Below are 26,331 nucleotides of genomic sequence, written 5' to 3'. Positions count from 1 at the left end.
ATATATAAAAATCCTCATCTCACCCCTCGGGTGGTGTCCGTCCCTCATTCAGCTCGGGTCCTCTACCAGAGGCCAGGAAGCTTGAGGGTTCTGCGCAGTATCCTTGCTGTTCCCAGCACTGCACATTTCTGGACTGAGATGTCCGATGTTGTTCCCGGGATCTGTTGCAACCACTCATCCAGTTTGGGGGTCACTGCCCCGAGTGCTCCGACCACCACAGGCACGACTGTCACCTTTACCTTCCAGGCTCTCTCCAGCACCTCTCTGAGCCCTTGGTATTTCTCGAGTTTCTCATGTTCCTTCTTCCTGATGTTTCCATCACTTGGGACCGCTACATCCACTACAACGGCTTTCCTCTGCCCTTTATCTATGATCACGATATCTGGTTGGTTCGCCATTACCATCTTGTCAGTCTGGATCTGGAAGTCCCACAGGATCTTCGCTCTGTCATTCTCCACCACCTTCGGAGGTGTTTCCCATTTTGACCTTGGGGTTTCCAGTCCATACTCCGCACAGATGTTTCGGTAGACTATGCCAGCCACCTGGTTATGGCGTTCCATGTAGGCTTTCCCTGCCAGCATCTTACACCCTGCAGTTATGTGTTGGATCGTCTCAGGTGCCTCTTTGCACAACCTACACCTTGGGTCTTGTCTGGTGTGGTATATCTGGGCCTCGATGGCTCTGGTGCTCAAGGCCTGTTCCTGAGCAGCCAGGATGAGTGCCTCTGTGCTGTCCTTCAGGCCAGCCCTCTCTAGCCACTGATAGGACTTCTTGAGATCAGCCACTTCAGTTTTGGTCCGGTGGTACATCCCGTGTAGGGGCTTGTCCTCCCATGATGGTCCCTCCTCCAGCGCCTCATCTTCTGTTCCCCATTGTCTGAGACATTCTCTGAGTACGTCATCCGTTGGAGCCTTCTCCTTGATGTATTCATGGAGCTTGGATGTTTCATCCTGGACAGTTGCTCTCACACTCACTAGTCCTCGGCCTCCTTCCTTTCGGCTTGCGTACAGTTTCAGGGTGCTGGATTTGGGATGGAACCCTCCATGCATGGTTAGGAGTTTTCGGGTCTTAATGTCCGTGGTCTGAATCTCTTCCTTTGGCCACCTTATTATTCCTGCAGGGTATCTGATCACTGGCAGGGCATAGCTGTTTATTGCCCGGGTCTTATTCTTGCCATTGAGCTGGCTTCTTAGGACTTGCCTCACTCGCTGGAGGTATTTGGCCGTAGCCGCTTTCCTTGTTGCCAGTTCGAGGTTGCCATTGGCTTGTGGTATACCAAGGTACTTGTAGCTGTCCTCAATGTCTGCTATTGTTCCTTCAGGGAGTGAGACCCCTTCAGTGCGGACTACCTTTCCTCTCTGAGTCACCATCCGACTACATTTCTCAAGCCCGAATGACATCCCGATGTCGCTGCTGTAGATCCTGGTTGTGTGGATCAGGGAATCTATGTCCCTTTCGCTCTTAGCATACAGCTTTATGTCATCCATGTAGAGGAGGTGACTGATTGTAGCTCCATTTCTGAGGCGGTATCCATAGCCTGTCTTGGTGATTACTTGGCTTAGGGGGTTCAGTCCTATGCAGAACAGCAGTGGGGAGAGTGCATCACCTTGGTATATGCCACATTTGATGGACACTTGGGTAAGTGGCTTGCCATTGGCTTCAAGTGTGGTTTTCCACATCCTCATCGAGTTCGCAACGAAGGCTCTTAGGGTCCTGTTCACCTTATACAACTCCAAGCATTCAGTGATCCATGTATGTGGCATCGAGTCATAGGCTTTCTTGTAATCAATCCAAGCTGTGCACAGGTTGGTACGTCGGGACCTGCAGTCTTGTGCGACTGTTCTGTCAACCAGGAGTTGATGTTTGGCTCCTCTAGTATCTCTACCAATGCCCTTCTGTGCTTCGCTCATGTATTGATCCATGTGTCCACTTATCTTAGCCGCAATGATGCCTGACATGAGCTTCCATGTTGTGGAGAGACAGGTTATTGGCCGATAGTTGGATGGGGCTGCACCCTTCGAGGGATCCTTCATGATCAGGATCGTTCGCCCTTCGGTTAGCCATTCTGGGTGAGTCCCATCCCTCAGCAGCTGGTTCATTTGTACTGCTAGGCGCTCATGGAGTGCTGTGAGTTTCTTTAGCCAGTAGGTGTGGACCATGTCCGGGCCTGGTGCTGTCCAGTTCTTCATATCTGAGACTCTTTCCTGTATGTCTGCCACTGTTATGGTAACTGGGTTCTGTTCAGGGAGGTTGCTGTGCTCCTCTCTCATGGTCACCAGCCATTGTGCACTGCTGTTATGTGCAACCTCCTTCTCCCATATGCCTTTCCAGTACCTTTCAGTTTCCAGTCTTGGTGGGTCAGCTCTGTTGTTAGGACCCTGCCACTGAGCGTACACTTTCGCAGGTTGTGTTGCGAACAGCCTGTTTATTCGTCTGGCCTCATTCTCTTTCGTGTACCGCTTTAGGCGACTGGACAAGGCTTGGAGCCTTTGTTTGGCAGTTTCGAGTGCTTCAGGTATGGTCATCTGGATGTACCTCTCGGGTATCGGCCTTTTCATCACACCTCTCTGGGCCTCCGTCAATTGACTCACATCTTTCCGGGCCGCCTTGATCTTAGCCTCCAACCGTCTTTTCCATGGTGGGTAACGTATCTCATGGCTTCCATGGTTGCTCTTATAGCCCAGAGTCTCCAGGATCACTGATGCTGAAGCGTATATCAGCTCATTGGTTTCTGTGATCGTTACGGTAGGGATCGCCCTCAGTGCTGCATTCACACTTTCTATGAGACTTTCAGATGGTACTTCACATAGCCGTTGTAATCGGTTTCTAGGTTGCCCAGCTTTCATTCTCGCCATGATCTTAGCTTTCAGGTCAGTTGCTGCCTCGCTCAGCATTTCATTCATTGGGGCTGGCCACCCAATCTCATCATCTGCATTCATTGGGGCTTGCCTCCCAATCTCTTGTATGACCTCCTCCTCTGATCTGGCAGCCTGGGGCCCTTCGCCATGGAACCTGCGTTGTACCTCATCAATCTCAAGTTGTGACAGCAGTTGCCGTTTGTGGATGTTGGAACACTGAGCTACTAGTTGTTTCGTGGTCAACCGTGACTGTGGGTTTCGAAGTAACCATTTAGCCCACATTCTCTGCATGTAACCCCTCTGACTAGGGTTGCTTGAGTAGTAGCATTCCAACAGAGCCATGTTATCGCCTCTCGCCCATCTCCGCTTTGTTCCAGTAGCCCATTTTTCATCAAGGTGCTCTGGTTCCCCAGCACCTGACGCAGACCTTGTTTGGCCGGGCGACGTCTGAGCCGGCATGTCATTCGTTTTATTGTCTCTCATCATTGTATGAGGTAGGCATTAGCGTGAAGGATCTTGCCCAAGGACCCACACTGGATGGTGTTATGTGCTCATTTTTGCCCCAAGCGGGATTCGAACCACCGTCTCCCGTATGCCAAACCGATGCCTTACCAACTGAGCTATCCAGCCGCTATATATATATATATATATATATATATATATATCCATCCAGTGTGGGTCCTTGGGCAAGATCCTTCACGCTAATGCCTACCTCATACAATGATGAGAGACAATAAAACGAATGACATGCCGGCTCAGACGTCGCCCGGCCAAACAAGGTCTGCGTCAGATGCTGGGGAACCAGAGCACCTTGATGAAAAATGGGCTACTGGAACAAAGCGGAGATGGGCGAGAGGCGATAACATGGCTCTGTTGGAATGCTACTACTCAAGCAACCCTAGTCAGAGGGGTTACATGCAGAGAATGTGGGCTAAATGGTTACTTCGAAAGCCACAGTCACGGTTGACCACGAAACAACTAGTAGCTCAGTGTTCCAACATCCACAAACGGCAACTGCTGTCACAACTTGAGATTGATGAGGTACAACGCAGGTTCCATGGCGAAGGGCCCCAGGCTGCCAGATCAGAGGAGGTCATACAAGAGATTGGGAGGCAAGCCCCAATGAATGCAGATGATGAGATTGGGTGGCCAGCCCCAATGAATGAAATGCTGAGCGAGGCAGCAACTGACCTGAAAGCTAAGATCATGGCGAGAATGGAAGCTGGGCAACCTAGAAACCGATTACAACGGCTATGTGAAGTACCATCTGAAAGTCTCATAGAAAGTGTGAATGCAGCACTGAGGGCGATCCCTACCGTAACGATCACAGAAACCAATGAGCTGATATACGCTTCAGCATCAGTGATCCTGGAGACTCTGGGCTATAAGAGCAACCATGGAAGCCATGAGATACGTTACCCACCATGGAAAAGACGGTTGGAGGCTAAGATCAAGGCGGCCCGGAAAGATGTGAGTCAATTGACGGAGGCCCAGAGAGGTGTGATGAAAAGGCCGATATCAGAGAAGTACATCCAGATGACCATACCTGAAGCACTAGAAACTGCCAAACAAAGGCTCCAAGCCTTGTCCAGTCGCCTAAAGCGGTACACGAAAGAGAATGAGGCCAGACGAATAAACAGGCTGTTCGCAACACAACCTGCGAAAGTGTACGCTCAGTGGCAGGGTCCTAACAACAGAGCTGACCCACCAAGACTGGAAACTGAAAGGTACTGGAAAGGCATATGGGAGAAGGAGGTTGCACATAACAGCAGTGCACAATGGCTGGTGACCATGAGAGAGGAGCACAGCAACCTCCCTGAACAGAACCCAGTTACCATAACAGTGGCAGACATACAGGAAAGAGTCTCAGATATGAAGAACTGGACAGCACCAGGCCCGGACATGGTCCACACCTACTGGCTAAAGAAACTCACAGCACTCCATGAGCGCCTAGCAGTACAAATGAACCAGCTGCTGAGGGATGGGACTCACCCAGAATGGCTAACCGAAGGGCGAACGATCCTGATCATGAAGGATCCCTCGAAGGGTGCAGCCCCATCCAACTATCGGCCAATAACCTGTCTCTCCACAACATGGAAGCTCATGTCAGGCATCATTGCGGCTAAGATAAGTGGACACATGGATCAATACATGAGCGAAGCACAGAAGGGCATTGGTAGAGATACTAGAGGAGCCAAACATCAACTCCTGGTTGACAGAACAGTCGCACAAGACTGCAGGTCCCGACGTACCAACCTGTGCACAGCTTGGATTGATTACAAGAAAGCCTATGACTCGATGCCACATACATGGATCACTGAATGCTTGGAGTTGTATAAGGTGAACAGGACCCTAAGAGCCTTCGTTGCGAACTCGATGAGGATGTGGAAAACCACACTTGAAGCCAATGGCAAGCCACTTACCCAAGTGTCCATCAAATGTGGCATATACCAAGGTGATGCACTCTCCCCACTGCTGTTCTGCATAGGACTGAACCCCCTAAGCCAAGTAATCACCAAGACAGGCTATGGATACCGCCTCAGAAATGGAGCTACAATCAGTCACCTCCTCTACATGGATGACATAAAGCTGTATGCTAAGAGCGAAAGGGACATAGATTCCCTGATCCACACAACCAGGATCTACAGCAGCGACATCGGGATGTCATTCGGGCTTGAGAAATGTAGTCGGATGGTGACTCAGAGAGGAAAGGTAGTCCGCACTGAAGGGGTCTCACTCCCTGAAGGAACAATAGCAGACATTGAGGACAGCTACAAGTACCTTGGTATACCACAAGCCAATGGCAACCTCGAACTGGCAACAAGGAAAGCGGCTACGGCCAAATACCTCCAGCGAGTGAGGCAAGTCCTAAGAAGCCAGCTCAATGGCAAGAATAAGACCCGGGCAATAAACAGCTATGCCCTGCCAGTGATCAGATACCCTGCAGGAATAATAAGGTGGCCAAAGGAAGAGATTCAGACCACGGACATTAAGACCCGAAAACTCCTAACCATGCATGGAGGGTTCCATCCCAAATCCAGCACCCTGAAACTGTACGCAAGCCGAAAGGAAGGAGGCCGAGGACTAGTGAGTGTGAGAGCAACTGTCCAGGATGAAACATCCAAGCTCCATGAATACATCAAGGAGAAGGCTCCAACGGATGACGTACTCAGAGAATGTCTCAGACAATGGGGAACAGAAGATGAGGCGCTGGAGGAGGGACCATCATGGGAGGACAAGCCCCTACACGGGATGTACCACCGGACCAAAACTGAAGTGGCTGATCTCAAGAAGTCCTATCAGTGGCTAGAGAGGGCTGGCCTGAAGGACAGCACAGAGGCACTCATCCTGGCTGCTCAGGAACAGGCCTTGAGCACCAGAGCCATCGAGGCCCAGATATACCACACCAGACAAGACCCAAGGTGTAGGTTGTGCAAAGAGGCACCTGAGACGATCCAACACATAACTGCAGGGTGTAAGATGCTGGCAGGGAAAGCCTACATGGAACGCCATAACCAGGTGGCTGGCATAGTCTACCGAAACATCTGTGCGGAGTATGGACTGGAAACCCCAAGGTCAAAATGGGAAACACCTCCGAAGGTGGTGGAGAATGACAGAGCGAAGATCCTGTGGGACTTCCAGATCCAGACTGACAAGATGGTAATGGCGAACCAACCAGATATCGTGATCATAGATAAAGGGCAGAGGAAAGCCGTTGTAGTGGATGTAGCGGTCCCAAGTGATGGAAACATCAGGAAGAAGGAACATGAGAAACTCGAGAAATACCAAGGGCTCAGAGAGGTGCTGGAGAGAGCCTGGAAGGTAAAGGTGACAGTCGTGCCTGTGGTGGTCGGAGCACTCGGGGCAGTGACCCCCAAACTGGATGAGTGGTTGCAACAGATCCCGGGAACAACATCGGACATCTCAGTCCAGAAATGTGCAGTGCTGGGAACAGCAAGGATACTGCGCAGAACCCTCAAGCTTCCTGGCCTCTGGTAGAGGACCCGAGCTGAATGAGGGACGGACACCACCCGAGGGGTGAGATGAGGATTTTTATATATATATATATATATATATATATATATATATATATATATATATATATATATATATATATATATATATATATATATAACTGTTGTTATTATTCTTATTCTTATTATACCCATCAGCAACATGGTGAATTGATCCGTTTCGCTTAATGTTAAAAGTCTGTGCATCATGACTCCACAAGATATGCAGTTTTTTTAAAGCGGCAAGATGAGCAGTGGGAGAGGGGCCGGGGGAGAGAGAGAGAGAGAGAGGTGATTGGGCTTGTCCAAAAGCAGCAGCACGTCTCTCTTTCCCTCATCCTCAACAATATCGATTAATTGTCTTATCAAAAACACATCGGTTGCGTGGGAATGGGTGGCCAGGAGCTAGCTGGAGGCTAATTGTGACTACGGCGTCAGAGCGTAAAGTGAGAGCCTTCTACGCCACTAACACAAATCTTTTTGCCTTTCTCCAAAGGCAATGCTGATAAAAGGTATTTACTGTATACATTTTTTAAATTAAAGATTTAAGTATAAACGGGTACTTCTGTAGTCTTTGCCTCAAATATGGAAAGTATAATCACTGTTTACATATTTAAACATGCTGGTAACCACATACACTGACACAAAAATTTCTAGAGGCGGAGCAAACCCTCCTTTGCGGTTTTTCACTTATTGTGGCTGGGAACCAGTCGCCATTAACCACGATAAGTGAGTGATCACTGTAATTCTACATTCAGTAACATCTCTCTTTTCGGGGTTTAAATGATTTTTAGAATTCGTAATTGCCAGCTACCTGAAGCGAAAGCTTGAGAGCGAAAAGCCATGAATCACCGAGGCTACCACCAAAAGGTTTGTAATTGTCGATCGAAAGCACAAATTGGGAGCAACAAACCACATGAAACTCCTCAACTCACTTCATCATAGTTCCTTGGGGCCAAAATGCCACATTAGCCTGAGCATAAAAATAGAACGAAAGAGGATGCCACCCCCCAACAAAGAGAATATTGATCCATACATAAGGTGCATTTAGCTGACCTCCAAAATGGGAGCGCTTCAGAAGCAAGTTATTTTCGTGAACAGAACGGGACATTATATTTTTATATACATTTTTTGGGGTGGGACGGCCTTTTATCCTGTGAGAGTGGGATGGAAGGGAGTGAAAATCCACTTGTGTGTTACCCTCTCCTCCATGCATACAACCACACATGCTTTATGACCTGATTGCAGGCATTTGGTGGGACATGAAAGGCTAAATCGGGGACAAAAAAATGTATGGGGGGGGGGGGGGTAATTAGCTGGGAGGCACACAACACCCACATGTCAACACTGATCATATTCCGTTACATAGTTGACAGCATCAGCTCAAGTGGGAGATGGAGGGAGGGGAACATGAGAGCGATTGTGGGTGGGCATGAAAGAGCGAGGAAGATAATGTCCTGCTGTTCTCTTGCTCTTGATCGTTTCACATCACACTGATTTGGAAAGCATTTGAGATACTGATATATTTCGTGTGTGTGCGTGTGTGTGTGTGTGTGTATACGCACATACAGAACGTCAATGAAATGACACCTCATTAAACCACCACTTTTGATGTGTGCTAATGTGAATGTGTTTGTGTGGAATGGAAATTGATAACAAGATTGCGGGAGAGAGCAGATATTCCAGCAAAAGTGATTCCAAAGCTTGCACAGTTAGAATTACGCTGTGCCTTAATTAATTGCATGTGCACTAAGGCAGAATTCATGCACAGCGTACGCTCGTGTGCACTTTATCTCATAGCGTGCAGGCGAGTTGTTTAACTCATTCAGTACCAGCCAATTCTGGTCTTTGGGAGTGAATGAGTTAAGGTGGGCCCTTTGAACGCTGAAAGTACTAAGTATTTTTTAAATACATTTTTTTCAACACAAATCATGCCAATCAAGAATATGGCTCTGGGGATATCTTGGTGTCAAGATAATCATTGGAAGTTAGTTGAGGAGCTTCATTTAGACAAAAGTAGTCCTTTGCTATCATGCTGTGGCATCTACTGGTGATTACAAACCCTTTTGGCAGGAGCATCTCTTACTTTTTGCGGCAGTTATGCAAATGTTACCATAGCTACAAAATACGACATAAAATCACTGTGGTAGTTACTGATGGTGTAGTGGTACACTCACCTGACTTGTGTGCGGGCAGCGTGGGATCAGTTCCCACTTGGTGACTGTGTGGATGTGGGTGTGAATGGTTGTTTGCCTCTACATGTGCCCTACGACTGACTGGCAACCAGGGCGTCGTCTCCCTTTCACCCGAAGTCAGTTGAATGGTTGTTTGCCTCTACATGTGCCCTACGACTGACTGGCAACCAGGGTGTCGTCTCCCTTTCACCCGAAGTCAGTTGGGTTAGGCTCCAGTAACTGTTCAGAAGAAGTGGTGCTGAAAATGGTTGGATGGATGGGACACGGTGGTGTCTTGACTTACAAGTATTTCAACCTACGAGTTTTTAGAGATGTGGTCACGTAAATATAAAATAGAGAATTACATTTAAAAAAAAGAAAGAAAATCGTATTTAACTGAACCAGATAATGTCTGCCAGTTAAATGTGAACAGATAATGTAAAACGCTTACAAAGCACTTAAAACAATTATTTCAATGTTTTCAGTTCACGAGGGTCGTCACAAAAAGAAGTAAGTTGAAGGCACCACCGTTAACGTCCATATTCCCTATTGATTTAAACAAAGTGTGTGTTTTTAATTGCTGTAAAATAAAATATCTTGTTGTGAAAATTTTTAACACAACATTTTGAATGAATTAAAGCATGGCATTTGCGTCCGCCTCGCTTCCTTTGGGAAATTATTTCAGCTGTGTTAATGCAAAAGTAATGAAACTTCTCAAATCATTGTCTAATTTGATCATTTCCAACTTCAGCTCAATAATATATTGTGTATATACAATTGTATGGCTCTATTCTGGCCACTTCTGGCCAATTGAAACCCATGAAAACTACATTCTCTAATTCAATGTTATTGGCTGCTACACTGAAATGTGTTTCATTCTAGACTACACCAGATTTTTTTAACCCATTTTAAATGTTTTCTGACTGATTAAAATATGTCTCGAATTTTAAAAGGAGAACAAATTTCACATTACAACCTTTTCCAAAAGAGGCCTTCAGTGCCTTACTGTCACAACCCCAATGGTTGACGTTAGAAAAGTCAGCAAGACTTAAACACGGGGAAAAAAGTAATAATATATATATTTTTTAAATGGCCCAAATCCTATGGCGCACAACGGGGCTGCCGTGGGCCACCGGGATCATAGTGTAAACGTGGCCTCAAAGCTCAACACCAGACAAACATCCTGGTGTGTACACTGCTGTGTCACCAGCATCACCTCTCATTACCGCCTTCCCCAGCCGGGAGGAGCAAGAATTTTATCGGCTAAAGATTTATTGGCTGAAGGAGCAAGGGAAAAAATCTATAGGGGGATCACAATGAACACTCTGTCAGGAAGACACGGATTACAACCAGGTGAGCTAAACAATGCTAACGCGGGCAAAAAAGAAGCAGCGGCGATACTAAAATGTGTAGGAGACGTCTTGGTTTCATCCGAGTGGGCATCTCCGGCCATGACGACCCTTCATGGAGTGAGGCTTTGTGGAAATAGACCCAACGAGCTGGATGTGTGAAGATGTGTGTGGACAAGTGGCTGTGATGGATTGTGGAGGGGTGGAAGGATGGAGGAGTGATGAGGAAGGGCTGGTGGGTGAGAGGATGGGGCATCAATCACCGTGGCATCTATCCAATGTGTCTGGCCGATCAGGGTTGTGCCCCAGTGGACCATCAGATGGATGTTGCATATGAATTAAGGTTAAAGGGGCCGTGACATCAGCAAATAAGATGGGCGCCAACTGGGAAGACGCGCTGCCAAAAGCTCACATAAGCTACCCCGATGAATTGACATAAACGGAGCTGATAGCTAGTGTGTTGAGCGTTAAAAAATGAATGAGGCTCAAGGGCTGCTTGTTTTCTCTCTTTTTTTATGTGCAGCAAAGGCCAGCTTTGGACAGAATATCAATGAAAAGTACATATTTGTCGTCATCAGGACAAGAGGTATACCAAACGTCAAATATTTTGCCTTTACAAACATGAAAAAGTGCTATAATTTCACAATATAATATGTATTATTTGGAGGTGTGGAAAACTGCAATACATCTTTATCAAGACGTATTTGTAATTGCGTAGTCCCTTGAGATAAGGCCGTCTTACTCAAAATGTATTTAAAAAATCATCTTGAAAGGAGTGAAAATGACATTTATCACTTCCAGCCTCCCTGCAAAAAACAATTATTTGTAACGTGTTTTTTTTCCAATGGAAAATAGCCAGACAAAAGTAGTACAGCTATTATATTGCACTTTAAAAACACTGTTATAGTAATAACATAATTAAATAGAATGTAAAGAAATAAGAAATAAGAAAAATAGAAAAAATCTTTTGCGTCATTGGAACCGTGAGTCGCCGCCGGAACCAATCTCTTTTTTCGTCAATGGATGTTAGCTGACGTGTGCACATTTTGAGCATGACGTCTCTGATCCACTGGTTAAAGGACACATTAGGGTTGTTCACACGGCACACATTTGCTCCGGCGCTGCACCGATGTATTTTGTTGCGATATGTTTGGCACCGCAGCAAATTGTGTGGAGCAGTCACACGTACAAAGCCGCTGAGCGTGACAGCATCGGCACAGCGTCGGCGCAGCCCCACTTGCGTTCACACGGCAGTTTCTGCAGCGGAGCAAAACGACAGAAAACAAACAAGCTGTCGTGTTGGTTCTTTTTAAAACGTACTGTATATACACAACTCAAGCGACTACTGGACCGGCACGTCCTTCTCCTTCTCGGTCTCCGTGCCTTCTGCTCGAGAGTGACCGCCCAAGAAAACGTAAATGAACGATGACTTCAATGACACTCAGAAAAGCAAACACTATTGCGCCAAACAGAAAATCAAGAGAGGAAATCACAAAATAAATTATATGGGGTGCGGGGGGTTGTGAACAAACAACAAAGGAACAAACAACTCAGAGACAGTCCAGTCTCCTACAAAAGGAAAGATGTTACCAGCCAAGTCTTGTGTCGTTATTAAACAAACACATTACGGAAGTCCGACAGAGCACGAAAGCAACGCATTCTCGCCATACGTACTCTTCACAAGCATTTGCTCTGGAGCAAATTTAACCCAGTTGCGTTCACACGTGCAAATTTACATCGGTGCTGCTTCGCAAACGAGCATTTGCTCTGGAGCAAATTTTTAAACCACCTCCCTGAGGTGGATCAAATTTGGTCCGGTGTAAGCCTTTTTCCGGGGCTACGCCGGAGCTAATTTGCACGTGTGAACGCTCTACTGGGGCAGCCCCGGCGTAGCACCGGACCAAATCTTGCCGTGTGAACAGCCCTTTTGTTTCTCTCCTCTTTCATCTCAAACTGCTTCAAACAACAAAGCGTGTGATGGAAAAGTGGTTAGAACTGCATGACTGTCCGTGTTTTATGTTATGTGTTGTGTTTATTATTTTACTATCTGTTAACTGTTTTGTTAAGCGCTTTGTTACAGCTGCCGCTGTTGTGAAAGCGCTATATAAATCAGCATGTATTGCATTGTATTGTATCATGGCTGCTCCCTCAGGAGTGTGTGACTTTGCCATTGAGGAGCTGTAAAATACAGTCATGCAGAATAATGAAGAAGAGTTTTACAACTACTATAAGTGACTCGGTAAGCTTCAGTAATATTTGTCCTAGGGTAAATAGTTACATTGTCTGTCTATATGTGTTGCTGCACTGTTTGTGTTCATATCTGTTGCTTAAAAAGGTTATAATATGGCAACATTGATTCGATTGATTTGTCTGTCTTCCAGTTTTCATTGTTTGTTAGTATTATGCTAGGCGGGTTTTAGTTGTTTTAAATGCACAACGCATAATTCTCTTTGTTTTACACTTAGTTTGACAGTCAACTTAAGCTGCGAATAAACTTTGCAGCTATTTTTTGAAGATATTCACTTTCTGCCAAGGTGATGCTTGTCATTGAATGAGTTGATTGACTGCCACCTGCAGCGCTCAAATCTCAGATTTTGCTCGCAGGTCAAAGCAAAAACTTCCGATGATGGCTCGGGTCTCAAAAAATTTGTAGGTCAGGACAGTATATCTCAAAACACTCCCGTATAAGAAACACCTCTCAGAGTAATGCAACACATTGTACATTGCACACTATTAAATAGATAACTCACTGACAATGTGAAACAGACCTCAAACAAGACATTGGGAAAGTGAGTGAGTCTATAAGACGAGACACAAATTCGGTGTTAAAGGCATGACAACAAACAGGGATGTCACCTCACATGCCCCTCCAATCCTCATCTGTCATTCTGTCATAAATTTTAACTCTCTTTTTGTTCTTTGTCTTTTTTCCATCAGTCACAACCTCAATTGCTTGTCAGAAATAAAAAAACATGCACATTCAACACACCCTTTATCATGCAAAAACCAGAATGTACTGAACTTCATATCTAATACACATCTGCGACAGCCGATGTTTAAAATAAAGTAGTAAAACTACATTTCTGGCATATGCACCACCCCGCAGCAAATTCACACGGTTAATCCTGTTTTCTGCCTCCACCCTCCAATCCCTCTTTTGCTTCCTTCATTCCTCTCTCTTCTTTGCGCCTTATCTTAACCCACCTCAAACATCTGTTCAGCAGCAGCAGCAGCAGCCTGCATCCTCGCACCTGACTGATCGTCGGGAAGTCAGCGACCCAGCTATGTATAAAGTCAAAGCAATGTAGCGAAAGCAAAGAAGGTGACAAATAAAAGGGGGACTAATGACAGAATGATCAATAATAAAGGAGAGGTGAGATACTCACACGGGCAGACATGCCAGCCATGTCACAAACTAGTTCCTTGCCTCGTTAACTCTTTGCCTCTATGACATTGCGATAGAGCTCCCGTGTCGCTTGTAGCTCAAGGGTGATGCTTTCCCTGTCTCTCCTCCTCTTCAATTTTTTTATTCCTCAAGGGCTCCTTTCGTCTTCTCTCCCTCCTCCGACCTCCTCTTGCCACAACTACGACTAAACCCCTGTCTGAAGAATCACTTAATGTAAGGGGGGAGGCATCTCCCGGCTGAGAGTCAGCACCAGCTCCCCTCTAGAATTGCTGTTATAATTTCCCTTTTGCCCGTCCTACAGAAAGTGCTAAAAACGGGAAGTCTTGCACAAAGGCGGGAGAAGCAGCGGTAGGAAGACACTGAGCTGAGCAGCCAATGACACGAGAGGGAGGCAGAATGAGGGCTGGAGACAAAGAGTGGGAAGACCAAGCCCAAAATAAGGGATGGAGAAAGTATGGGGAAAACAGTCAACATGGACGCATACATAAAAGAGTGCTCCAGATTTGGACTAATGACTTCATCATGCCAAGCCCATATGCACATACACCCACACAAACACACGATAAAATTTGCACATGCAACCAGGGGCATCAAGATACTCAGACTTGCTGAGTGCTCCAGATATAGCTACATGACTTCATCGAGGGACCAACAACCCCCCCTCACCCCGCCTTGGGAGAGTTCATTCATTTTGTATCATTCTGGACCAAGAAAGCAACAAGTTCAGGACATGGGTGTGAGCACTCCTCAGATGGAAGCATGAGAGGCGTCTTCTGGGGAAATTGACAAAATCAAGTAGCTATACCTGCAATGTAGGTAAAAAAATATCTCCCTTTCTCTGAAACATGGATTAGGAATTAATCATCCATTCATATCAGACGGGCTATTAATACATTTGAAGAGAGCTGTGGTTCACAATTGTATATAGAAGGACATTAAAAGGACATTCTCAGCTCAGGTCGAAACTGGCATGGGAGATAAGGACCTTAATTCATCTTGACGTCTGCAAGTAGTTTCACACACGCACACGCACACACACACACACACACACACACACACACACACACACGCACACACAGACACACAAACACACATACACACACACACACACACACACGCATTTAGTGGAAATGTCAATCGTACAGCTTCAAAAGCAATAATCAGCTATTACAGCAGCATCCATTGTCATTATTATTATTATTTTTCCCTCCAAGGAAAGTTAAATTTAAGCTCAACTGAATATATTTACAGAGAACCAGACCTCACACGGGATTGCAGAGATGTCATGAATGGAACACCATGACAGAAACAGAGAAAAAATTCTCAAATAGACAGGCAGAATGCATGAGAAAAATTGTGTGGATGTTGTTGATACTTCTACAGATAGCAACATTGGAAAATTTGGAAAATTGGAAATATTCCTTTGTCAGGTTTGTGGAAGACTTTTTTTAGGTACCGTATGTATGAATTGTTTGATTTTGAGCTTTCCATTTTACCTGCCATGCAATCATAGCCTTATGAATTACATAATGAGGAAATACAGCATCTGTCCTAACTCAGTCAAATAGCATCAGTCAGCAAAAGAACCATTTAATGGTAGGCTAGGCATTTAGAATTTAGCGTAGTATGCATGTCTTGAGATTATACCACCACGGTTAAGACATTTCCTTTATTACTGTCTCTTGAATTACTTTGCCACAACCTCAATGATTATGTGAATGTGTGAATTTACGCCTTCCCTATTTTTGAATGAACTAACCAGTTGAAAAGGACATTTACAGTCGGCGTTGGGTGTCCTTTGCAAGAACGTTTTCTTCTTTTCGACTGATATTTCACATACACTGCTTCAAACTGCGACATGAGAGGAGAAAGCTAAAATACTAATTCAAGCCATTTGCCCATCTTTTTTCCAAACGAATTGCCTTGGTCAAATGCCATGTCAGGTTTTGTTTATAGATGATGTTAGTGGAAAAGGCATAGCCTTTTTCCACCTGGAAGAACATATGATGTCAAGGTGAATTGGTTCATGGATGAGTTACTCAAGTGTAAAAAATACAATAAAAATCAGGTTGAGAAACAGGCTACAGCCACTTTGACCCCCGCCCAACTACAAAACGACAAATTTGGAAACATAAGCAGACATCCACTCACCTTTCTCATCATAACATGAACCAACACTTCCCGATACCTCTGAAAAACATCATCTCAAATGTATTTGCACAGAAGGAAATGAGAAAAAAGTCAAGGACACACTTTGGAAATTTTCTTCTCAGCATATCCTAGAAGGATAGACATTCTGTAACCTGTCTTGAAGCACAGGCTTTGATTTCAACGCCCTCTAGTGACAATTCCAAGATAAGACACACAAAAAGTTCAACCCCAAAATGGGGGCAATCAAAAAAACGCCCTGCTTTAAATGAGTGCTGGTTGCGGTCATAGATACTTGAATCACACAAAAAAAAAAATACCCTAACAAAAATAATCTAGACTGCAAATTTCAACAACATGGAGGGAAGAAGGCTGAGCAAAGTGAAATCTGGATGAGGAAAAGAAAAAAAATGGTTGCGATAAGAAGGTGAGCAGAACAAGTCCTGCTTCATCCTCTGAAAGACATGAGGGAAGAAGCACTCTCACGAGAGAGAGAGCCGGAGAGGGAGAGGGAGAGAGATAGAGAGAGAGAAGAGGTTGTTGCACAAAGGAGGGAAAGAAAAGAGCAGAGAGACAGACAGTGGGAGCAAAGAGAATGCGGGTAGTAAGAGAAACTATGGAAACAAGACAAAGAGAAGGATGAGAAGAACACGGAGTACGGACAAGTACACTGTTGCTATTTTAACAGCTGATTACACATGAGGGGAACACGGATATCATATACCGTACTGGAAGTGAACATCACACAATTTCGTCGCGTTTTGTGGTTGAGCAACTAGAAGAAAAAAAAAGTCTACAGCCACAATATCAGGTACAACTTCACGCCAAGAGCCAACACTAGAGCTGTATCACTTATCAGAATCAGAATCGCCTTTATTGTCATTGTATAGCATACAACGAAAAATAGAGGCCGAGAGAGAGAGAGAGAATTTAACTGCAATTTCACATGTCATAATGCTAAGTTTCAGTGGGACTCATAATATATTGTCATTGTTTTGAATTGGGAGAGAATAGTGGTGGCAGAATCTATCCAAATATTGTTAACGTCGACATTAATGTAGGCATTGATCTTGACAAATATCAGTGTAACGATGGCCAAATTTATGCTTCTCTCCTTAATGCGCTGCTGCAGTTGAATTGCAAAGTAACATCTTAGCCATCCTCAGCATTATTCAAGAGTAGTTCACCAGACAAAGCACGGCTCAAAGACCCCAATGATGAAAACAATAAATGGATCTAGGTTTCCCTTGCCCGGACGCGGGTCACCGGGGCCCCCCTCTGGAGCCAGGCCTGGAGGTGGGGCTCGTTGGCAAGCGCCTGGTGGCCGGGCCCACACCCATGGGGCCCGGCCGGGCACAGCCCGAAGAGGCAACGTGGGTCCCCCTTCCCATGGGCTCACCACCCATGAGAGGGGCCAAAGGGGTCGGGTGCAATGTGAGCTGGGCGGCAGCCAAAGGCGGGGACCCTGGCGGTCCGATCCTCGGCTGCAGAAGCTAGCTCTTGGGAAAATGGAATGTCACCTCTCTGGCAGGGAAGGAGCCCGAGCTGGTGTGTGAGGCAGAGAATTTCCGACTGGATATAGTCGGACTTGCCTCCACACACAGCCTGGGTTCTGGTACCAGTTCTCTCGAGAGGGGTTGGACTCTCTTCCACTCTGGAGTTGCTCACGGTGAGAGGCGCAGAGCAGGTGTGGGCATACTCATTGCCCCCCGGCTCAGTGCCTGTACATTGGGGTTCACACCGGTAGACGAGAGGGTTGCCTCCCTCCGCCTTCGGGTGGGTGGACGGGTCCTGACTGTTGTTTGTGCATATGCACCAAACAGCAGCTCAGCATACCCACCCTTTTTGGAGTCCTTGGAGGGTGTGCTGGAGAGTACTCCTGCTGGGGACTCCCTTGTTCTGCTGGGGGACTTCAATGCTCACGTGGGCAATGACAGTGATACCTGGAGGGGCGTGATTGGGAGGAACGGCCCCCCCGATCAGAACCCGAGTGGTGTTTTGTTATTGGACTTCTGTGCTCGTCACGGATTGTCCATAACAAACACCTTGTTCAAACATAAGGGTGTCCATATGTGCACTTGGCACCAGGACACCCTAGGCCGCAGTTCGATGATCGACTTTGTAGTTGTATCATCGGATTTGCGGCCGCATGTTCTGGACACTCGGGTGAAGAGAGGGGCGGAGCTGTCAACTGATCACCATCTGGTGGTGAGTAGGCTCCGATGGTGCGGGAAGATGCCGGTCCGTCCTGGCAGACCCAAACGTATAGTGAGGGTTTGTTGGGAGCGTCTGGCGGAATCCCCTGTCAGAAGGAGTTTCAACTCCCACCTCCGACAGAGCTTTTCCCATGTTCCGGGGGAGGCGGGGGACATTGAGCCCGAGTGGACCATGTTCCGTGCCTCTATTGTTGAGGCGGCCAATCTAAGTTGTGGCCGTAAGGTGGTTGGTGCCTGTCGTGGCGGCAATCCCCGTACTCGCTGGTGGACACCAGCAGTAAGGGATGCCGTCAAGCTGAAGAAGGAGTCCTATCGAGCCTTTATGGCCTGTGGGACCCCAGAGGCAGCTGACGGGTATCGACTGGCCAAGTGGACCGCGGCTTCGGTGGTCACCGAGGCAAAAACCCGAGCGTGGGAAGAGTTCGGTGAGGCCATGGAAGCCGACTTCCGGACGGCTTCGAGGAAATTCTGGTCCACCATCCGCCGTCTCAGGAGGGGGGAGCAGTGCACCACTAACACTGTGTACAGTGGGAATGGGGCGCTGCTGACTTCGACTCGGGACGTTGTGAACCGGTGGGCAGAGTACTTCGAAGACCTCCTCAACTCCACTAACACGCCTTCCTTGGAGGAAGCAGTGCCTGGGGACTCTGAGGTGGGCTCTCCTATCTCTGGTTGAAATCACCGATGTGGTTAAAAAGCTCCTCGGTGGCAAGGCCCCAGGGGTGGATGAGATCCGCCTGGAGTTCCTCAAGGCTCTGGATGTTGTGGGGCTGTCCTGGTTGACACGCCTCTGCAACATCGCGTGGTCAACAGGGAGAGTGCCTCTGGATTGGCAGACCGGGGTGGTAGTCCCTCTTTTTAAAAAGGGGGACCGGAGGGTGTGTTCCAACTACAGAGGGATCACACTCCTCAGCCTCCCTGGTAAGGTCTATTCAGGAGTACTGGAGAGGAGGGTCCGTCAGGAAGTCGAGCCTCAGATTGAGGAGGAGCAGTGTGGTTTTCGTCCCGGCCGTGGAACAGTGGACCAGCTCTACACCCTTAGCAGGGTCCTTGAGGGTAAGTGGGAATTCGCCCAACCAGTCTACATGTGTTTTGTGGACTTGGAGAAGGCGTTTGACCGTGTCCCTCTGGGAGTTCTGTGGGGGGTGCTTTCCTGGGTGTGGGGTACCGAACCCCCTGTTACGGGCTGTTCGGTCACTATACCACCGATGTCAGAGTTTGGTTCGCATTGCCGGCAGTAAGTCGGAATCGTTTCCAGTGGGGGTAGGACTCCGCCAAGGCTGCCCTTTGTCGCCGATTCTGTTCATAACTTTTATGGACAGAATTTCTAGGCGCAGCCGAAGCGTTGAGGGGGTCCGTTTTGGGGGCCTCAGTATTGCATCCCTGCTTTTTGCAGATGATGCGGTGCTGTTGGCTCCTTCAAACGGGGCTCTCCAACTCTCACTGGAGCGTTTGCAGCCGAGTGTGAAGCAGTTGGGATGAAAATCAGCACCTCCAAATCTGAAACCATGGTCCTCAGTCGGAAAAGGGTGGAGTGCCCCCTCCGGGTCGGGGAGGAGATCTTGCCCCAAGTGGAGGAGTTCAAGTATCTTGGGGTCTTGTTCACGAGTGGGGGCAGGAGGGAGCGGGAGATCGACAGGCGGATCGGTGCAGCGTCTGCTGTGATGCGGACGTTGTATCGGTCTGTCGTGGTGAAGAAGGAGCTGAGCCAAAGGGCGAAGCTCTCAATTTACCGGTCGATCTACGTCCCAACCCTCATCTATGGTCACGAGCTATGGGTCGTGACCGAAAGAACGAGATCCCGGATACAAGCGGCCGAAATGAGTTTTCTCCGCAGGGTGTCCGGGCTCTCCCTTAGAGATAAGGTGAGAAGCTCGGTCATCCGGGAGGGGCTCAGAGTCGAGCCGCTTCTCCTCCACATCGAGAGGAGCCAGATGAGGTGGCTTGGGCATCTGATTCGGATGCCTCCTGAGCGCCTCCCTGGTGAGGTGTCTCACCGGGAGGAGACCCCGAGGAAGACCCAGGACACGCTGGAGAGACTATGTCACCCAGCTGACCTGGGAACGTCTCGGGATCCCCCGGGGAGAGCTGGAAGAAGTAGCTAGGGAGAGGGAAGTCTGGGCGTCCCTGCTATATCTGTTGCCCCCGCGACCCGGCCCCGGATAAGCGGTAGATGATGGATGGATGGATGGATGGAGTTCACTTCCACTGGTTCTGAGTATCACACACCACGAGTACAGAACAACACGGCTTCTTAATCGTCTGCGTCAATAAAACTGTAGTAGTGCATCGAGGATATTAACAGTATGTGGATCGATCATTCAAATTTTGTAATGTCCTCACACATTAAATGCAAATATTAAAAACTACTCAAATCAACATTGTCAATCCTGGCCAACTGCTTGTTATTGGATCAAAACCAAATCTGACAGTACTTTTAGGGTGTGATAGAGACCCTGCTATGAGGTCCAGGTAGGGCTTTTTTTGATTTTGACATTTTTACATCAAGCTACCACAGCATAAAAAAAATCCTATTACAGATGTGGATGGAAAGCTTCAGCAGGTGGAGGCTGGTTGTTTTCTCTGATCCGCTTTACACCAAGCTATGATATCTGCATTAGAAAGCTCATGACACAAGAGGTCATTACAACAATTCACCAAGCTAAAAATACTTTTGTTTGCCAATCTATAGTCATAAATATTTGCAATTCGACATTTGCAGATTTGGCCATTCGCCGATTTTTGGGAAGAACCACTCGTCTGTTGTTTGCTGGAAAAATCCCCTTTTCTCTCTTTTTGTACTCATGCTCAAGCTATGTCTAACACAAATAGATTGCTTTGGTGGCATGTTGAAGTAAATTGGGGCCCAGAGGAAAAAAAGTGCATTGCCACCATCTTGTGAAATCGACAGGTACTTTTTTGGTGACCTTAAACGTATACCTTCTGTGGTATTTTTTTGGCTGCAATGATGTGCTCCATTTTATTTGTTTGTTCAGGTGTACCTAATAAATCAACATATTCAGTCTGAATCGGTATTGTCAGCATGCTAATGTACACTTCGTATTGCTTCGGTAGTTCGTGGGAAACCATCACCCTGTTTGAGAACCAGTAGATTGAGGGTCTTTCACATGCGGAATGGAAGCAGGAAACGTTGAGGATAAATCATGATGTTGTGAATGCAGTTAGTGCAAATGTACACAGAAAATGAAACAATCGTGCTCCTTGTAAATGTAATGAGCTTTCTATTTCCTGCAGGACGTATGCGTTGCAGTGTTATGCTTATATCTCATCATGTCACGCCTGAAGCTGCCGAATTGCCAAGGAAGCGCTCCAAGAAGCTTTACAGGATGTTTGAAACCATTTCAAATACCTGTCATGGTCACGGCCGACTCCCCACACACGGATGCTGCTGATTGGCTGGGAGTGGAGGAGGCTTTGATCATCTGGGTCAACCAGGGTCAACATGCGGTCTTGAAGCACCAGCAGCATCCCTTTGCCCTTTGAGAGCACAAACATCAGCTTTTGTGGGGGTGTTCTTGTTGAAGTCAGTTCTCATCAAAAATACTCTAACTCTATTCTCTGTGAAATATCTACCTACTGCTAGGACAGATCGGTTTCCTGAAAAATCAGTTGAAGTACCGTAAGTATTTGTACTTCCTGACTTCCCACCACAAGCACTCATACAGTAATTGAGATCATTCCTGTATTTAGATAATGATCAAAGTAACTGACCTCTCCCCAGACTCCGGCTGAGTCTCGAATGTCCCTCCTGCAGTAGGACAGCTGTCTTATGCAATGGTGGACGGCCACGCTGCTCCTCCCCTCACACAAGTCCTTTTCCGCCATTTCCACCCAGCCCAAGGACCGTACTGGAAATGACTAGGAGGAACACACACTTCATGGATTATTATTATTTTATTTTATTTTTTAAATCACAGTTCTCTTCTTTTTCTGCCTAGCATTCAGTCATAATATTAATATGATGTAATTATTTGTTGAAATGTCACGGGGATTTTTTAAATGATTTGTTATTATTATTTATTATTGCTAAATCTATTGTTACTTATTTTGTATTTGTCTACAATCAGACTTCCACAACCCTCTGGTCCAAAGCTCAAATCAGCAGAGTGCGCTGCTGCCACCTATTTAATAAATGCAAAAATTGGGCTGAAGTGTGAGTTGCAGCTTTCCCGAAAATCTGTACTTTGGAATGTAAATTACAGAGAGCTAAAAAATTCAAAGTCCCCAGCTTGACTCTTTAAAATGAATGGAGATGTGTGAAACATTAGATCAAACAAGGATCAACCAGTTTTGTGAAATAGCTCATAGCAAGTCAAGTTGTTGTGACGTGGATGAGAATTTGTGGCCCGAAGGAAGTAGGAAGACTACACTGTAATTCTTACAGGGTTGCATTAACAATTTTCCCTTAGGAGATTGTCCAATGTATAAATTTCAAACCCCCCGCCCAAATATCTATTTTTTATTTTTGTGCTATGCAATGCTGCCTTTTCCTTTCTGTATCACAATGAGATGGTTTGTCAACAAATTGCAGTGCAAATAGTTTGTATGAAAAGTGAAATGTGAATCTTGCCCACTCGCTTGCAAACAATCTTCCACATCCACAAGTGTAACTTTCAGTTTCGAATGTTGAATTTGTCATCAAATCTTAAGCAGCTGTCAGAACGCCCATCCAGAGTACAGAGTTACTGTATACTGACAACACGACTAAGCAATTTTACTGTGTTATCCGTACACAATGACAAAAAATAAAATGAAAATAAAAATTTTAAAAACTTGTTCTAATTGTATGTTCACAAATATTTACTTATGGGACATACTGACAAAGAAAATGAAGATACTAACAAAAAAGATACTGACAAAGAAAATGGCTTTTGCAGGGGAACCATGTTTTGAGAAAATGCACTTACTAATTTGCAAATTTCAATTCTGATCTGAGAAACATACCAAAGCGACTGAGAAAAACTAAGATGCATCGTAATATTTTGTTCTTAGTAGAGACACAAAATGTAATTGTGAACCAATAACAACCAAATTTAAGGCTGAATAACATAGATAATATATTTAGTCATACCATCGCTTCTGGATCTGGGAAGGTGTTGTTGAGGTCCACAGTTTCCAAGGGGAGTGCAGGGCTGTAGAAAAGTGAGACATTAAAGGCATAATGCAGGGGTTCTTAAGCTTTTTACACAAGATACCAACTAAAAAAAAACAGTAGATCTCCAAGCAACACTTTCATGGCCTAAATGAAAACACAGCGTAGTAGACCTAATTGTTAATCAAAAACAAGACAGAGGTTTTACTCCTATCATGTATATTTCAGAATACTGTTGGCCACTGGAACAGTATGCACCATTTGAACATCACCACTATGCTTAAATACAGGGAAATAACAAATAACAAAATAAAAAAATAGCCAATTATTCAATTAACCCTTTTAGTGACAGTGGTTAGTACAGTGGACATCTTACCATGTTATCAGGTTACAGGGTGCATGAAAGAGTTAAAATGTATTGCACCTCAATACAATAAAATGTGTAAGAAAAATACAAAAGTAGAAAACGAAGGCACTCTCTGGATACTGTTCAAATGCCTTTAACATGCCATGCCATGTCAAAATATATAACATCTCGATGCATTTCAGCCCAGCTGGCCTTCCTTAGGGTAACAGAGAGAATTCAAAGAAACACCAAATAACAACCAGTGGGGCTTCACCACCTGTCATAGGAGGAGGTGGAGGAAGTTACCGTGTGTGCATGTACTAATTTTACCACCAAGTGGTGCTGTTTATACACATTTACTCACTTTAAAAGCTAGAGCAGATAAAAACTGCAAAAACACTGTACCGGTCATCTATATCCTCGTTTTGTCCCAGATAATATTTAATGTGAATGTAAATATTTTTTTTCTTTAAATACTGTTCCTCAAGATTGAATGCAAATGCACTGAACTTAAAAGTTAGATAGAACTGAACAGTAGCTTTTCACACAGCAAACTTTAAGGATCACTGAGTTATTGCATTGTACAAGCGATTGTTTAACACATCTGTCAAGAGAACATCACACAAACACGGCACTTTGACCAGGAATTAATCAGTAGGTTTTACTTGAGTTTGAGGGAAGCATAGCGAAGGGTGGCTCCTTCAAATGCCTTCAGACTGGGGTCAGGATAAATTGGATAGTCCTTCAGATCCTGGACACAGACACACATATGTGCGCGTGCGCACACACACACACACACACACACACACACACACACACACACACACACACACACACACACACACACACACACACACACACACACACACACACACACACACACACACATGAAAATAAGTGGTAGGGGAGTGAATTAATATATTCCTATGTTCATGACTATATGGTGATTTTAGACTGGGTTTGTCATTCATTGGAATTTAAAATGACTCCACTAATTACCACAGTTTTTATGTTTGTTCAATGTGCACTTGGACAGACATTGAGGCTGGCAAGGTGACTTTATCCCCTGCACCAGCCAGGTGTTTAATCAATACACGGTTTAATAATACTTTACACATTTTTTTCCTCATTCAAGATATGGCATGCTTAAACAAATCAAACTTTAGTATTCATAACAGTGGGAGAAGAAACAAACTGGAAAGGCATTTTTATGATACCGCTTGAGTTTTCTATGATCTTAATCTATCTTATGTACCTGATTCAAACATCATGCAGTGTGAAATTTTCTTTAATTTAGACACAAAACAACATACTGCGTAGAGGATGTTGTGATGGAGCCAATTGGAATACAGTGTGTCAGCGAGACAGTAACACATTATTTGAACAAAAAAAAAAAACTGAGGGAAAGAAAGGTTTACATTGACCGTGCAGGGAGTGCTGTTAAGATTCTGTGCAGAAGAGATGACATCATTGGAGGAGGTAGAGGTGAGGGAGGTTGGGGAGGAGCCAGAGGGGGAGGGGAGTGGTTCCACCGAACTGTCTGAGATGAGACTGCTTGGGCGCTGTGGCGGACAGGAGGAAAGAGGGGCACATACCACAGCCGTTAACAGCTTGCAAAAAATACTTAAACAACAGTATAAATGCCCCCGATTGCTTATAGTTCATCATTAGATAAGATAAGATAACCTTTATTTGTCCCACAATGGGGAAATTTGCACTCTACAGCAGCAAAATTGGGGGGAACAAAGTGTTTCATTGCACAAAATAGATGTTTCAGAAAAGAACTGTACACAGTTCAATATAAGTGCAATATAAAATATAGAATTGCAATATTTTTGTAGAATAAATACAGTAAATTAGCAATAGCATAGAAAACACAGCATAAGGTGGCTGTGCTATTTACAATAGTTACAGGTTTTCACATGTGTTTATTCAGCAGCCTGACAGCACTCGGTAGGAATGAGCGGCGGTATCTCTCCTTCTTGCAGCGCGGGTGTAACAGTTTCTGGCTGTTACACCAGTATTATTTTCAATGATTTTTAATTTTTTGTTAATTCATTATATATTTAAGTATTATAATTAGCAGTAGAAGTGTCCACCCTGCAATGAATAGCTTGAGGTCAATGAATTCCCAATCACGTGTTTTGCCATTAACAACATGGACGCCTTGCTGAAATCAAGAAATGGTGGGTTCGCGAAGCAAACTAGCAGCGGTGCCTCAAGTATGTGGAAAAACTCTACTCAAAGTGAGAAAGATCACTTGCAAAATATTCCAACAAATCTAAAAAGAAGCGCAAGTGCTATGCATGGCAATCTGGAATGGCACCCGTAAACGCTAGCTAACGAGCAGCCTTCAGTCATCACAACAGCTGTTAACGAATTCATCCAGCGCAATCCTGTAACAGTGATAATATTTTAGCGTATAGTGATCACTCAATAAGTTATAAGTTGTAAAATTGAAAATATTAATGTTGCCAAAGAAAACATCCAGCTATCGTTTCTCTCAACCGTCATGATGCCTTGCTTCAGCAGACACGCTCGCAATCCTGGGCCCCAACCCGCGACTCCCTCATCCAATCAAAAATCCCAGGCGAATTTAGGGTCTCACAGATGAAACTCTTGTAAACATTCACCAAACACAAGTGCACATTTGTTAAAATACGTTACTGCAAAGTAATCTCTCCTGCATTAAAATTTAAAGTTACAAT

At 45.4% G+C, this 26,331-nt stretch overlaps 2 protein-coding genes across 7 annotated transcripts in view; one reads left to right on the top strand and one right to left on the bottom strand.

Moving 5' to 3' along the window:
- LOC127610346 (amyloid beta precursor protein binding family B member 2) overlaps positions 1 to 26,331 on the bottom strand; it is a 62,136-nt gene that overhangs the window by 26,873 nt on the left and 8,932 nt on the right. For 4 of the 5 annotated variants that reach the window (XR_007964819.1, XM_052080389.1, XM_052080374.1 and 1 more), the window contains exons 4-8: positions 25,042 to 25,185; positions 24,289 to 24,374; positions 23,257 to 23,317; positions 21,897 to 22,043; positions 21,535 to 21,662 (exon numbers count right to left, since the gene is read on the bottom strand). Coding sequence is in view for 3 of the 5 variants with exons in the window: in XM_052080389.1 (XP_051936349.1) it covers positions 21,535 to 21,662; positions 21,897 to 22,043; positions 23,257 to 23,317; positions 24,289 to 24,374; positions 25,042 to 25,185 (566 nt within the window). In the remaining 2 variants the exon portion in view is untranslated. Of the gene's footprint in view, positions 1 to 13,780; positions 14,330 to 21,534; positions 21,663 to 21,896; positions 22,044 to 23,256; positions 23,318 to 24,288; positions 24,375 to 25,041; positions 25,186 to 26,331 lie in introns of those variants that run through there. The other variant, XM_052080398.1, reaches the window with a different exon arrangement.
- LOC127610875 (uncharacterized) overlaps positions 19,628 to 26,331 on the top strand; it is a 112,033-nt gene continuing 105,329 nt past the window's right edge. Inside the window, exon 1 of one of the 2 annotated variants that reach the window (XM_052081368.1) lies at positions 19,628 to 20,029. In XM_052081368.1, coding sequence (XP_051937328.1) covers positions 19,643 to 20,029 — 387 coding nt within the window. In that variant the 5' untranslated portion in view covers positions 19,628 to 19,642. Of the gene's footprint in view, positions 20,104 to 26,331 lie in introns of both variants that reach the window. The other variant, XM_052081367.1, reaches the window with a different exon arrangement.

This window comes from Hippocampus zosterae, chromosome 1 (genome assembly GCF_025434085.1).
Source record: "Hippocampus zosterae strain Florida chromosome 1, ASM2543408v3, whole genome shotgun sequence".
Taxonomy (NCBI): domain Eukaryota; kingdom Metazoa; phylum Chordata; class Actinopteri; order Syngnathiformes; family Syngnathidae; genus Hippocampus; species Hippocampus zosterae.
This window is presented reverse-complemented; position numbering and strand designations above follow the sequence as displayed.